The following is a 13,854-nucleotide window of genomic DNA, read 5'->3' as shown; positions in this document are numbered from 1 at the left end:
TCCAGACAAGGCTGTGGAGAGGGCCACTATTTATTTTTATCTAAACCAGTGTTTCTCAATCCTGCTCTACCAAAGAGCCACATTGTTGAAAATATCTTTGCAAGAGCCATAATCTAAGTAGTGAAAAGTGGTGAAAAAGGGGTTAAAATTGTAATAAAAATACATTCAAGTGGCAAAATGGTCAAAAAGTGGCAAAGAAGAGGCAAAAATGGGTGAAAAGGTGCAAAATAGGCATAGAATGCCAAAAACTGAGTGAAAAATTGCAAAAATTGGGAGAAGAAGCAGTTAAAGTGGTTAAAAAAAGAGTAACAGATGGCACAAATGGTTGAAAAAAATTGTTAAAAAAAAGTGGCAAAAAAATGAGTGAAAAGAGTAAAATAGGCAAAAGTAGCAAAAATGGGGAAAAGTGGCATTCAATGGAAACAGGCTTGAATGGGCAAGAAGATGCAAAAAATTGCAAATAGCAAAAAGCAGGATAAAAGAGGAAAAAACTGGCGAAAAAGTGCAAAAAAGTGGCAAACCTGGGCTTCAAAAGCAGTAAAAATGGATTAAAAGTGGCAAAAAAGGGGAAAAAATGCAAATAAAAGCAATAGAAATATACTGACAAAAAATAAAGGTTGATAATTTAAGCCAACTGTACAAGAGTAAGAAACACCTTATAAATGTTACTTGCAATGGATAATTTCTGAGGATAAATTTTACCTTTTTTTATGGTTTTCTGGGGAAAAATATTTCAAATAAAGACATAAAAGAGCCACCATTATCACTGATCTAAACAGAAGAAGACCCATTCAGATCAAGATCTCTTTTAATCGGGTGACATGGCTTAAAGGTCAGCAGCACACATAATAAATCATTTTGATTCATCTGACCACAGAACAGTTTTCCATTTTGCCTTAGTACATTTTAAAGAGAAGACTGGAGCACTTCTAGATCATGTTCACATGTAACTCTTCTCATGATGGAGCTTTAACTTGCATTTATGGATGGAATGTCGACTGACCATCTTTCTCAAAGTGCTTGAGTCTGTTTAATGCTGTTTTAATGTTTTTATATACATTGGATCAACTTTATCAGGCTTTTCCTATCTTTTTGATTTGTATTTCTGCCCTCTGTTTTTATTTACCTTCATAAAAACATCCCAACTTTTGGAATTTGGGTGACTGTGCGTCAGCAGTGGCAGCTTCTAAACTTTTCCCTGGAATATTATTATTCCCTGGATTTCATTTTTTTTCTCTTTAAAATGCCTGCTTAAAGCTTGTTTTATAGATCAGGATTTGTATAAATTGTTGTGTGTTTAGAAAGTTCTATTTAAATAAAGGCTATCATTGTTATAATTCAGAGTTTGTTGTACCATGGGCTCGCTGGCATAAACAGAGCCACTTCTAGATGCCTGCTCTGTAGTAAGCTTGGGCCATTTTAATGTATATAATGTCCCTTCAGGGGTGTGTTTGACATGCATGTGAGGTTAAAATGTAAAGGTTCTGGTTGCCACAGTACTAACTTCTTCAAAAAAGCTTCAGTTTGGCCAAATTTTCCTCTCCTTAAAGTATGATGCATTTAGTACCACACTTAATCACTTGAGACAATTCGGCTTTATTTTGTGATGAAATAGCAACAAAAATGTCCTAAAAAAGGCATCTCATAGGCTGAAAATGTCCATGTGGAATTACATCAGCCTGTTTTTATTGAATTAGTGCCTCATCCAGCTGATGTCTGCTCCCTTTTGGTCCGTGCTGTGTCATTCCTGCTCTCCTTAGTGTCTAGGTAATCACTGATTGAGGGAAACCCAACCCTCTGCTCGATCCAGCGGGCGACACTAAGCAGCTTCTTTTCTTGGAGTGCAGGGCTGATAAGCTGTAAGCCAATAGGAAGGCCCCGTCTTGATAAAGCTATTGGCACAGACACAGCTGGGAGACCTGGGAAAAGAAGAAAGGAGAACTATGAAAGAGTTTATGTAAAGGTAATGATTAGGATGTCTGGGTTTATTTGGAGGTGGGAGGAAGTTTGACTAAATGTAAACATTCTTTCAGGGCTCAGAGTTAAACTTTAATCTTATATCAGTGAAGAAGAACTAGCTTTGCTCTTTAATGCTTCCTCTTTCACTATGACATATTTTTAACCTTTGTTATAGGAGAGAAAACAGTTCAGTAGCTGTTCTAGGTGAAAGTTTCTAGTTAAAGGTGCATGCAGTTTGTGTGTGTATCCACGCATAACAAAATATATAACTTCCTGTACCCTACTACACTGCTTAACATGCATGAAAGTTCTTCCTCTTCTCTGCTTTACCTGCCATGTTGACGGGCTGGGTGAAGACATCTTCCTGCGCGCTGCGTGTTCGGTTGTCTTCCTGCATGAAGTCGGAGTAGCGTGCTGCATCAGTGAGAGTTGTGGGTGTGAGCAGGATGTCCACACCTGAACTAAACACATGCCTGAAGTCTTCTGAGATCAGCCGGCGTATTTTCTGAGCCTTCAGAAAGTAGTGCTGGTAGTTCCTGGTAAAATAAGAGCCAAGATGTGAACTGTTCATTTCAGCCTTTTGCTTAAATTAGATGTCATGGGAAAGGACTTGGTTGGAAACAACATGTACATCTGATGGGAGGATTGATAATAAATGTTTTAGAACAGATGATAAAGTAACACAGTGCCAACTCTACACTGCTCTACAGGTTTTATATCTTACTGTTTAAGCAGGAAGAAGTTCCCAGAGAGTATCCGCCCCCTCACTACATCGTTGAAGCCTTCGTGTCTGGTTGAAGCATACATGGCCTCTGTCGAGCTGTCAACAGCACTTCTATGGCCTATGAAGAACAAATTCAATATTTTTAAATATTCAGTTTTCCTTTCTGAATCATGCCAAATGCTCCAAAACCTACACTAAAACAAAATGTTGCAATTTGCAAATCACAGAAGTTGCAATATTACTTAAACTTGAAATCTGTCAAAATAGCAGTTTAATACATTCATTTTTTTGCAGCAGAGATTTTATGCACATTATGCCCTAATTCAAGTGTCAATTTAATAATACTGGAGCTATTCTAAAACTTTCATTATCTTAACATGAGCAAAAATAAACTGAAACTTGGTGTAAAATCAGTGGCTTTAAAGAGTACTCGCTCATACCGTATTCTAAGCCATCAAAACGAGCCATGTTGGATGCCACCTCGGCATGGCACAGAACGTGGTAACACACGATTGAGTACTGAGTGTGGGGGAGGGACACCTGCTCCACCCGGGCCCCTGCCCTTTCAAACATGTCAGCAACACGACTCCACTGTGACAGAGTCTCCTCAGACAGCCCGGGGGCGTGGTACTCCTGACATACATTCACAGACAGGAAAGAGAAAACAGCTTAGAAACGTAATGCTTTCGTATTCACCGAGAGGTTTGAAAGTTATGATCTGATGGCATCTTCATCGAAACATGTTTGAACTCAACAAAGAGTTTTTTTTTTCATATTATCCTTCTAAAAGTGCTGGTTTAAAACTTACCTTGAAACACTCAGGTCTCTGAATATTCTAGCTAGTTTTGAAGAAGAATAATACCTTTGTCCGTGAGAGACAAAAGAGGAATAAATATACAGTTGAAACCAGAAGTTTACATACACTATATAAAAAGGCACATAAACTTTTTTTTCTCACCGTCTAACATTAAATCAGATTAAACTTTTCCTGTTTTTGGCCAATTAGGATTAACAAAATTATTTCTATTTGCTAAATGCCAGAATAATGAGAGAGATCATTTTTTAGACAATTTTTTATTCTTTTCTTGAGAGTCAGAAGTTTACATACATTTCATTAGTATTTGTAGCATTGCCTTTAAACTGTATGACTTGGGTCAAATGTTTTGGATATGCTTCCACAAGCTTCTCACAATAGTTTGCAGGAATTTTGGCCCAATACTCCTGGCAGAACTGGTGTAACTGAGCCAAGTTTGTAGGCCACCTTGCTCGCACATGCCTTTTCAGCTCTGCCCATAAATTTTCAATGGGATTGAGATCAGGGCTTTGTGATGGCCACTCCAAAACACTGACTTCATTATCCTCAAGCCACTTTGTAACCAGTTTGGCAGTATGCTTAGGGTCATTGTCCATTTGGAAAACCCATTTGTGCCCAAGCTTTAACTTCCTGGCTGATGTCTTGAGATGTTGCTTCAGTATTTCCACATAATGTTCTTTCCTCATGATGACATCTATTTTGTGAAGTGCACCAGTCTCTCCTGCAGCAAAACAACCCCACAACATGATGCTGCCACCCCCATGTTTCACAGTTGGGATGGTGTTCTCAGGCTTGCAAGCTTCCCCCTTTTTTCTCCAAATGTAATGATGGTCATTATGGCCAAAAAGTTCAATTTTAGATTTGTCAGACCACAGAACATGTCTCCAAAAATTAAGGTCTTTGTCCCTGTGTGCATTTGCAAACTGTAATCTGGCTTTTTCATGTTTCTTTTGGAGTAATGGCTTCTTCCTGGGAGAGAGGCCTTTCAGCCCATGTTGGTACGGGACTTGTTTGACTGTTGATAATGACACACTCTTACCAGCTTCAGCCAGCATCTTCACAAGGTCTTTTGCTTTTGTTCTTGGGTTGAGATGCACTTTTCGGACCAAAGCACGTTCATCTCTGGGACACAGAACCCGTCTCCTTCCTGAGCGGTATAATGGCTGGACATTCCCATGGTGTTTATACTTGTGTATAATTGTTTGAACAGGTGAACGTGGCACCTTCAGGCATCTGGAAATTGCACCCAAGGATGAACCAGACTTGTGCAAGTCCACAATTCTCTTCCTGATATCTTGGCTGATTTCTTTTGATTTTCCCATGATGTTACACAAAGAAGCAGTGTGTTTCAGGTGTGCCTTAAAATACATCCACAGGTGTGCCTCTAATTAACTCAGATGTTGTCAATAAACCTATCAGAGGCTTCCAAAGACATGACATCATCATCGGAGCTTTCCCAAATTGTTTAAAGGCATAGTAATCTTAGTGTATGTAAACTTCTGACTCTCAAGAAAATAATAAAAAATTGTCTAAAAAAATCATTTTCTCATTATTCTGGCATTTAGCAAATAGAAATAATTTTGGTAATCCTAATTGACCAAAAACAGGAAAAGTTTGATCTGATTTAATGTTAGACAGTGAGAAAAAAAAGTTTATGTGCCTTTTTATATAGTGTATGTAAACTTCTGGTTTCAACTGTAGGTCTAAACTGACCTTAGGGATTCCCACACAAATGTTTTTCACATCCAAGTCTTCAGGTAGTTCTGTTATTGGTGAAGGAGCAGGAATAGTTGTTGAATCTCTGACATCGAGGCCTTGGAGGATATCTGTGTGAGATTTGAACAAAATCCCAGGTTATGCGAGGTATAAGATAATGGTGCCGATTTTGGGTTAGATTCCCCCTTCCAACCAAAGTCAGTCAAGGCCCAATTATGTGATGGCTCTAAAGATCTTGTGGACAGATTTTCTTGTGTGTGCGGTATGTTAAGAGTGATCTCTCTCTTTCTGATCTACAAAATGATAGCCAATCAGCAGCAATGTGACAAAAGGAGGAAGCACAACAAACACAGCCAAGGCAACAATAGTGAATGCAAAGTATAAAGTTAGATGGATGTCAGAAATGGAGGAGCAACTTGTTGATTTGTGGCAACAGCTGTTTTATTCAACATGACCTGTAAAACCATAATCAAACAGACACATAGAGGTGCTGGACCAAAATTTCTACCACAATGGATGTAGCTGGAGGTGGAAAAAGAACAAGACTGTTGTACTCCAGTCAAAGTTAATAGGGTTTAAATTTATGTAAGCAGAAGTAAAAGTACTAGTCTATACATATGCTCAGTAAAAGTAAAAAGTATCTAATTTAAAGTTTACTTAGTACTGAGTAGCTACTGAGGCAGTATAGTAATTTATAATTTTTCCTCATTAGCAGGAACAACATGAGAATATAGATTTCTGACCAAGTTATTCCAATAAATTCAGACCACTGTTGGACTCAAAGGGGGGGCAGAGAGGGCAATGACTTGCCCCAGTACCCTAATATATGAAAAAACGCTGCAAAAGGGCACTGTTGGATGCTACTTTGGAAGATAGATTTGATCAACTGCCCTGTGAGATGTCCTCCAAGTGGGCAAGATTTGAGAGCATGCCCTTTTTGAGGCCCTCTTAATGGGAAAAATTTGACAAAGGCCTTCTTTCTTTGTTAATATTATATGAGTTTATGGGATTTTCAAATCATTGCATTCTGTATTAATCTAGCACAGAAGATAGATACGCCCATTTCTGTGTTTCTCACTGGCAAATCCATCTCGCAAAGCTCCCATCTGAACAGTTTGGGCCCGGCTACAAAGTGACAGGACCAATCAGCGTCGAGGGGCAGTACTTTCGGGTGCGGTGGAGTTGTGACGTAAGCAAGCAGCAACAAGAGGTTGGTGCAATTATGGTGTAAGACATTAGCGTGGATGCGTACGTTTTATCAGAACTTGGAGACATTTCTTCATTAAAAGAAGAACAAAGAACAGTAGTGAGTTGTTTTCTTTTCAAAAACGACAAAAGTCGTGTACTGACATGTCTACAGTCACCACGTTTCGTGTTATGCAGCTCTAATGGAGTTTACTCCTAGCTAGTAGCGCACCTGGATAGCAGCTACGCCAAGTGTTTTGTTGCTCTGACTGACAGACAGAACGTTCATCCAATCACCCTCCGAGTTTTTTTTTTTCAAAGGCTCTGCCCTTTCCAAAACACTGTCTATGGGAGGTTTATCAGATGGATGAATCAAACAAATCCATCTGCCATGCCAGGTTAATTCCATAGAGTATATCTATAATTTACATAGCATCCCAAGGTTTTTTGGAACTGTACATTAATACATTCCCTCTCTTTGTGCTTTGAAAACAATTTTTAGATGCAGTTTTTGCAGACTGGTGAACCTCTGCCCGTATTTACTTTAGAGAGACCCTGCCTTTCTAAAATGCTCCTTTTATACCCCATCATGTTACTGACCTGTTTCCAATCAACCTAACTAGCTGCAAAATGCTCCTCCTGCTGTTTTTTAATAGTACCACTTGGAATTGGAGGTGTATAGATTTAATTGATACCTTATGATCTATTCAAATGATATGCACCAACAACTTTCCTCTCATATAACCTGGTAAGACCCATTACATTTAAAGATGTATATCAGGAAAAAAGCTGAAAGTAGGATATGCTTATAAATAAAGTGTAAGAAAAGTTGTAAGCTGAGACATCTGCTTATTGCACCTTCATCCATTTAACAACAGGTCATGATTATTATCTTACCTAAGAGGATGGCTGCATCACTGACACTGCGGGTCATTATACCTGGCACGTCCATAGAGTTGACCAGTGGGATTAGACCATGTCTGGACAGCAGACCGTAAGTAGGCTTAAGAGCCACAACACCACAAAGAGCTCCAGGGTTACGAGTAGAACCGCCTGTGTCTGAACCCAAAGCCCTGTAAAGCCATTACCAAATCAGTCAATTTGATATAACACTTTAGAAAGAATCTTTACTTTTGTACTTCTTCAAAACTAAATGTGTTTCCTTACAGGTAGCTGGTGAGTGAGGATACAGCTGCAGCACTTCCTCCTGAACTCCCTCCAGTGACCACCCAGTCTGAGTCCTCTGCTGCTCCTGACTGGTCTCTGTAAGGAGCCGCATAGCTCCAGGGGTTCCTCACTGGACCAAAAGCTCCATCAGTACTGCCTGCACTGTGACAGAGATCATTACAAATAAGACCAAAACATGGAAATGAAATTATCTTCCTTTTGGAATTGTAACTACAGTAACCAACAGGGCAGTGTTTATTTTGGCAGATATTTTTATTTTAAATCTTAGTCTTTAGATGAAATGTCTTTTAGTTTTAGTCACATTTTAGTCATTTCTACCCTTTTTAGTTCAAGTCAATGAAATTTCAAAACCATTTAAGTCTAGTTTAAGTCCATCAAAATTCCTCACATTTAAGTCTTTACTTGTAGTCCAAGCATTTATTTTCTTGCCTAAATCTGGTACCAAATCATAGTAGTGTGTTCTATGCACTCTGTCAAACCTGGGGTCCCTGCTTTCTACAGCTGGGAGGCAGAATAGATACAGATGCATTGAGAAATATCACAGATTTTGAATGCCTCACAAGAAGTAAATGACATTTAAGTCTAGTTTGATTCACCTTGACGAAAACTAGACTTACTTTTTGTCAGTTTTAGTCATCACAGGAATATCTTTGTTAGTCTTAATCTAGTTTTCGTCATGGAAAAAAAAGGCTGTCCACGAATATTTTTAGTCATAGTTTTAGTCGACCAAATTAACACTGCAACATGGTTTCCCGCTCTTTTCCAGAAATTATTTTCCAGGACATTCTCAGTTACATTTTAGCTCACAGGTGTCAAACTCAAGGCCTGGGGCCCAAATCCAGCCCGTGGTACAGTTATATCCGGCCCGCAAGACCATCAATCTTTCTATTATAACTGGCCCACCAGTATGAGGTCTGCAGATTTCCTCCAGTAAACATGTAAACTTAACCTTGATGATTTAAAATATCCTTTTTTAATTATAAAAATCTGAAAAAGTAAAGAATAAAAGAAGCTAGATAAAAAGTCAGAAGGTGGGAAAAGAAATCAATGTTGTCATTTCATATTCTCAATTTTGGATCATACAACTCTGACTTAAACTTGTGATTTTGACTGTTTTTCATGTTTTGACCTTCAAGATTCACAACTCAAAAACTCTTAGTCATATTTTTTAACTTGTGATTTTGACTTCATATCTAATTTATTTTCCTTTTAAGAAATGATTTTGCCTTTAAATTTCATGTTTTGACCTTTTGGACTAATAAGCTTGACATTATCTCAGACTTTGAGCCTTCAAATTTATCTTTTTCATCTCAGAATGATTTTTAGCAGTGTTATTTATATTTTTTCATATTTTACTAATGGTGAAAATGTGGTTGACAGTTTATGTCTAAATGTTGACCTTTTTAGGCTCTTAGGTAAGGCCTGAATTCAGAATCCGCGATTGACTTTCACAATCCTTGCCTAAATAGTCTGGCCCTCAGGACTTCTCATTGAGCAAATCTGGCCCCAGAGTCAATATGAGTTTGACACTCCTGTAGCTGGTATGAAAATTTTTAAAAAATGTGCAGTGAGTGACTAAAACCATAAACTCTCACATGCTCATAAATGATGATGAATCAGTCACCGAAAAATGAAAATACACCTGCAGATGTACAGCAATGAATCATATAAAACAAAGTAGGTTACAGTGATTTTTCCTCTTGTTCCCTACGTAGTGTCTATGACATTATCTTGCTACTGCCTTACTCAGATGACAGTCACAAAATAACTTATCTCATGCATCAGACTTGGTTTTTCCAGGTTGCAATATTTAGGTCCAGGGCTGCTTCTAGTGTAGCATATTCTTAATTCTTCTGTTTATAAACTAAAGTTAATATCGTATGTTTTGGAGACAATATTTTGCTTTCTCTCTCATTTCCATGGGTTTTCCATGACTGCAACACTGGTCAACCATTTCCAAGGTTTTGCAGGTGATAGGGAACCCTAACTTTAAAGGCTGTTCTGACATAAACAGTAGGTTTTTTTTTTACCCCATAGCAAATTCATCCATGTTGGTCTTCCCCATGAGAACAGCCCCTTGGTCAAAGAGCTTCTGGACCACAGTGGCATTGTAGGGTGGAGTGTAGTCTGAGGAAAAATAAATGGGAGATTATTATTACTGGAGTAGCAGAGAGGAAAATACAAGGCACTCTCACTGAGTTTCACACAAACCTCTCAGCATCCTGGAAGCACATGTTGTTTTGATATTTTTCGTGCAGAAATTGTCCTTGACTGCGAATGGGATTCCATCCAGAGGACCTTTAGGCTTACCTGAAAGGAAACAAAGATGAAGCAGTTTCTCCTATGACTGTACAAAGATACGTAAAACTTACTGAAACACACCTTGTAGGAGTCTAATTTCTGCCTCTTGGGCCTGCTTCAGAGCCTCCTCCTCCGTCACAGAGATGTAAGCATTAAGATGTTGTGTTTTCTTGATGCGGTTTAGACACTTCCTACAGAGCTCGGTTGGGGAGATTCTTCCCTCTCTGAGTGCCAGAGACACCTGTTAAGAAGAAACGTGTTGTTAAGTGTAACTCTTTTTACTCATTTTTATTTTGAAATGGGAAATCCAAAATTAAAAAAAAAGCTTTTTCCCATTCACCATTTAAAAACAGAAAAGTTAAACATGGAAACAAAACTTGCCTTTGGCTCTTTCAGGCAGTTCAATATTACAATGTGACTCAAAAAACAAACAAAAAACCTAGTGCTGTTACTCGATTAAAAAAAATAATCAAGTTAATCACATCACTACGCTGTGATTAATCATGATTAATCACAGCATATTTTTTATGGCTTAGGTATATTTTTCTTTTTAGATTTTTAAAAGGTTGCTATTGTAAATACATATACACATTCAAAACTGTATTTATTCAAGTTTCTTGTCAAAAACATCTAGAATACAGTTGTCTAATTTACTGAGGTTACCTGAACGCATCATATTTTCTGTCCTCAGCTCCTAAAGTTTGCTAATTAAGTTCAATTTTGCTGATTCCAAGGCAGGTTTTCTTTCTTTTTTTTAAAGATTTATTTTTGGGCTTTTTTGAGCCTTTATTGGAGATGGAGGGACAGTGGACGGATTCGGAGGCGGGGGGGAGCAGGGAAGGACATGCAGGGGATGATGCCACAGGCTGGATTTGAACCTGGGCTGCCTGTGTGCATGGTGTGCGCCCTAACCACTCGACTACCAGCGCACCCCCAAGCCCCCAAGGCAGGTTTTAACAATGGATTAATGTTGTTAACAAACTGGACTGTCTCTACGTTTTGGGGCACTTTCAGCATTTATCTGTGCAGCTGAAGAAGAAAACTGTCCTGAAGCAGCTGAAGAGAGTGGTATGACCATGGCTTGATCCCATGCTGTTTTTAGCGTCTTTGCTAACATTAGCAAAGATGTGCTTTGCCTGAAGATGGAACTTAAGACTTGTTGTGCTTCGGTGGAAAGACAGTTCATCACTGCAGCATGTACCCGCAATTTTGGTTTTATCTTCATTAACATTCTCCAGCTTTTTAAAGAGAAAATTGCCATTAAGCAGACCTGGGTCTGTCTCCTCACTCATCACTGCTGGCTGTGTCTGACCCTCTCACCTCTTCACCCCCAGCCACGTAAACATCCACGCTGGAGGACTACGGGAGGAAGTTGTGGTCAAACTTAGTCCGATTAAATTGCGTTATTATTTTAACATGTTAAGGTTTCAAGATTAATCTCAAGCGTTAAGGCATTAATGTTAACAGCCTTAAAAAAAATAATAATAACAACAGATTTCAGCAGCTTTGGCATTAATGTTTTCATAAAACCATCCTCATGTAACACACAGACAAAAAAGTGTGAGAGCCTCAAAAATCTGTTTTTTTTTTATTTCACTTTTTTGAGTTTTATTTTATGTCACAGCAGTTGCTAAAGTAACTAAAGGGGGTTAGTGTCCCTTGCCTCTGGAGCCTTTGGGTGCGAGGTTTACACCCTCATGCTCTCAAGCTGCATTGCTCATAGGCTCCTTGGATTGAAAGACCTGCCTGGGGGAAGAGCAAAGAGCAAAGACCTCCGGACTCTCTTCACCAGACTGAGCTAAATCCTCATACAGTAATGTACAGCATGGAGGTCCACAGGGCTCCACACTGGGCCCACTTCTATTCCTTAAATGCATCAGTGACTTACCTTATATATCAAATGATGCCTTTTTTATTTTATATGCTGATGATACAAACATTTTATCACAGATAAAAATCAAAATAAATTAACTGCTCAAATGAACAGTGTTTTAGATAGGATTAACTACTGCTTCAAGTGTTATAAATTATCTTTTAATGTTAAAAAGAGTGCATACATAATTTTCAAGTCTAAATGTAAACTCTGTCTGATAATATCTAGCCAACTGCCATAGATAATTCTGTGCTAAAACATGTTCCATATGTTAAGTTCTTGGGTGTTCTTCCTGATGACAGGCTCAACTTGAAAAAGCACATATCATATGCGTCCAATAAAAAAATATTGGGATTTTATGGCATGTAAGACACATCTTGTCAAGAAAAAAATCTTATGGATCTGTATTACAGTATGGTTTATCCTTTTATTTCTTACAGTAATATAGTATGGTCCACCACATACAAAACTAATCTGCATTCCATTTTTCTGTTGCAAAAACATTTGTTAGAGTTGTCACCTTTTCAAAGTGGAATGCTCAAACTGCTCACTTATTTCAAAGCCTACTAATATTAAATATATTTGATGTAAATATTATGCAAATAGGCACTATTGTTTTTCAGTACCTTCATAATTTGCTTCCTGAATCCTTCAATGGCTTTTTTTGTGACTAGGTTTGCTACCCACCATTATGATACCAGATCTATTGATCTTCTCCATAGACTGCTCTACAGAACCAGTTTCCAATCAGGTTAAGAAGATTTCTGCCTCACTACGCAGTCACACTTCTATTTCTGCTTTCAAAAGAAATCTTCAACAAACGCTTTTCACTGCATATATTATATGTATATATTGTACTACGGCACAAAAATTAATTGTTTTCCTGTAAACTGTATTATGTTCCTGCTTTTGACTTTGAGAATATGAATTTGTTTGTATTTCTCTTCTGACAGGATCTAGCACATGTTTATGTTTTATATTAGGTGGGACCCTCTTATAAGCTCTTAGAGGTTTCTTTTGTCCCACCTGTGCATTTCATATGTTCATGTATTCCTTTGTATTATTTTAATCTTCTTTTTTTGCACAAATAAATAAAGACTAGAAGGAAAATGGCTGCTTAATGTAGGCTGAAGGCTGCTAGTGGTGCTGAGGTGCACACAACCAGCTCAACTGTTTAGGCCTGGACAATGGGCATTAGGAGCAGTACATGGCCAAAGCTGGCACAGTGAAATGCCATCCTGACCTGGCCCTTCTTTTATCTGAACATTAATACAATAAGATAAAACCAAACTGTTTTTCATGCAAAGCTTTAAGATTCTCAATTCAACATTGTGGCTGAAGTAAACCAGCCCCAAGCCATTATTAGGCTATGGGGGTTTTGCTTTTTACCACAGGTCCTGGTAGGTTTGGTTGGCTTTTTCACCTTAATATATAATCCTCATTTAAAACTGCCTTTGGTATTTACTCAGGTTATCTTTTTCTAATATTGGAATTTGTGTAGAGATGAAAAACAATTTGTCAATTGAGAAGCCACAATTTTATCATGACTGTTGCAAGTTGGCAGCAGATTTATATCATTTTATTTGTTTGACCTTTTTTGGGAAGTGTTTAACTGTTCACTTTGTTTCTCGATGAAAAAAAACCCTCACTGTAATAAATAAATTTGTTACATTACATTATTAAAATTTGAGCAATTTTCTCTTAGCTACACTCGTACAACATTTCAACAGTGAGTTAACTTCCATCAAGGTACAGAAAGCATTAAGACAAATATCTATAAACTGTTTTGTCATCTAGTTTTCGATATTTCCACTTCACCCAAATCGACATAATATAAACTGTATTATTTTATCCCAGCTGGTTGTTCGCACAAAATATCTACAAATGCTCCTAAAACAGGAAGACATCACGGAATGAAAGGACGAGTATTCGTACTAACCTCTCTTACTGTCAGCCCCAGCATGTTTAAAGTACGCCTGTTACAACCTTTAAAATTAAAAACAACCTTCGCACAGTGTGCAGCAACAGCACGCCGCCATATTTGTTTCTGTAATCAACACCCAACAGCAGCCTCAGTGATTGGACGGTGGTTGA

At 38.1% G+C, this 13,854-nt stretch overlaps 1 protein-coding gene across 1 annotated transcript; it reads right to left on the bottom strand.

The window, feature by feature from the left end:
* Window positions 1-1,576: 1,576 nt before the first annotated feature.
* qrsl1 (glutaminyl-tRNA amidotransferase subunit QRSL1) lies at window positions 1,577-13,821 on the bottom strand. The gene is made up of 11 exons (XM_041811988.1): window positions 13,700-13,821; window positions 9,969-10,128; window positions 9,798-9,896; window positions 9,617-9,713; window positions 7,566-7,727; window positions 7,296-7,471; window positions 5,211-5,323; window positions 3,124-3,316; window positions 2,684-2,801; window positions 2,290-2,495; window positions 1,577-1,919 (listed from the first exon to the last, which is right to left on the bottom strand). The coding sequence occupies exons 1-11, from the start codon at window positions 13,721-13,723 to the stop codon at window positions 1,702-1,704; spliced, it is 1,566 nt and encodes a 521-aa protein (XP_041667922.1). The 5' UTR covers window positions 13,724-13,821; the 3' UTR covers window positions 1,577-1,701.
* Window positions 13,822-13,854: the final 33 nt, after the last annotated feature.

The sequence above is a fragment of the Cheilinus undulatus genome, linkage group 18 (genome assembly GCF_018320785.1).
Source record: "Cheilinus undulatus linkage group 18, ASM1832078v1, whole genome shotgun sequence".
Taxonomy (NCBI): Eukaryota; Metazoa; Chordata; class Actinopteri; order Labriformes; family Labridae; genus Cheilinus; species Cheilinus undulatus.
The sequence above is the reverse complement of the archived record's forward strand: the minus strand, read 5'-3'. Positions and strand labels throughout refer to the sequence as shown.

Coding starts and splice junctions, on each gene's coding strand:
- qrsl1 (XM_041811988.1), bottom strand. CDS start 13,723: ATGCTGGGGCTGACAGTAAGAGAG. Junction 10,129..13,699: donor TGGGGCTGACAGTAAGAGAG/GTTAGTACGAAT, acceptor TCTTCTTAACAG/GTGTCTCTGGCACTCAGAGA. Junction 7,472..7,565: donor TCCTCACTCACCAGCTACCT/GTAAGGAAACAC, acceptor ATGGCTTTACAG/GGCTTTGGGTTCAGACACAG.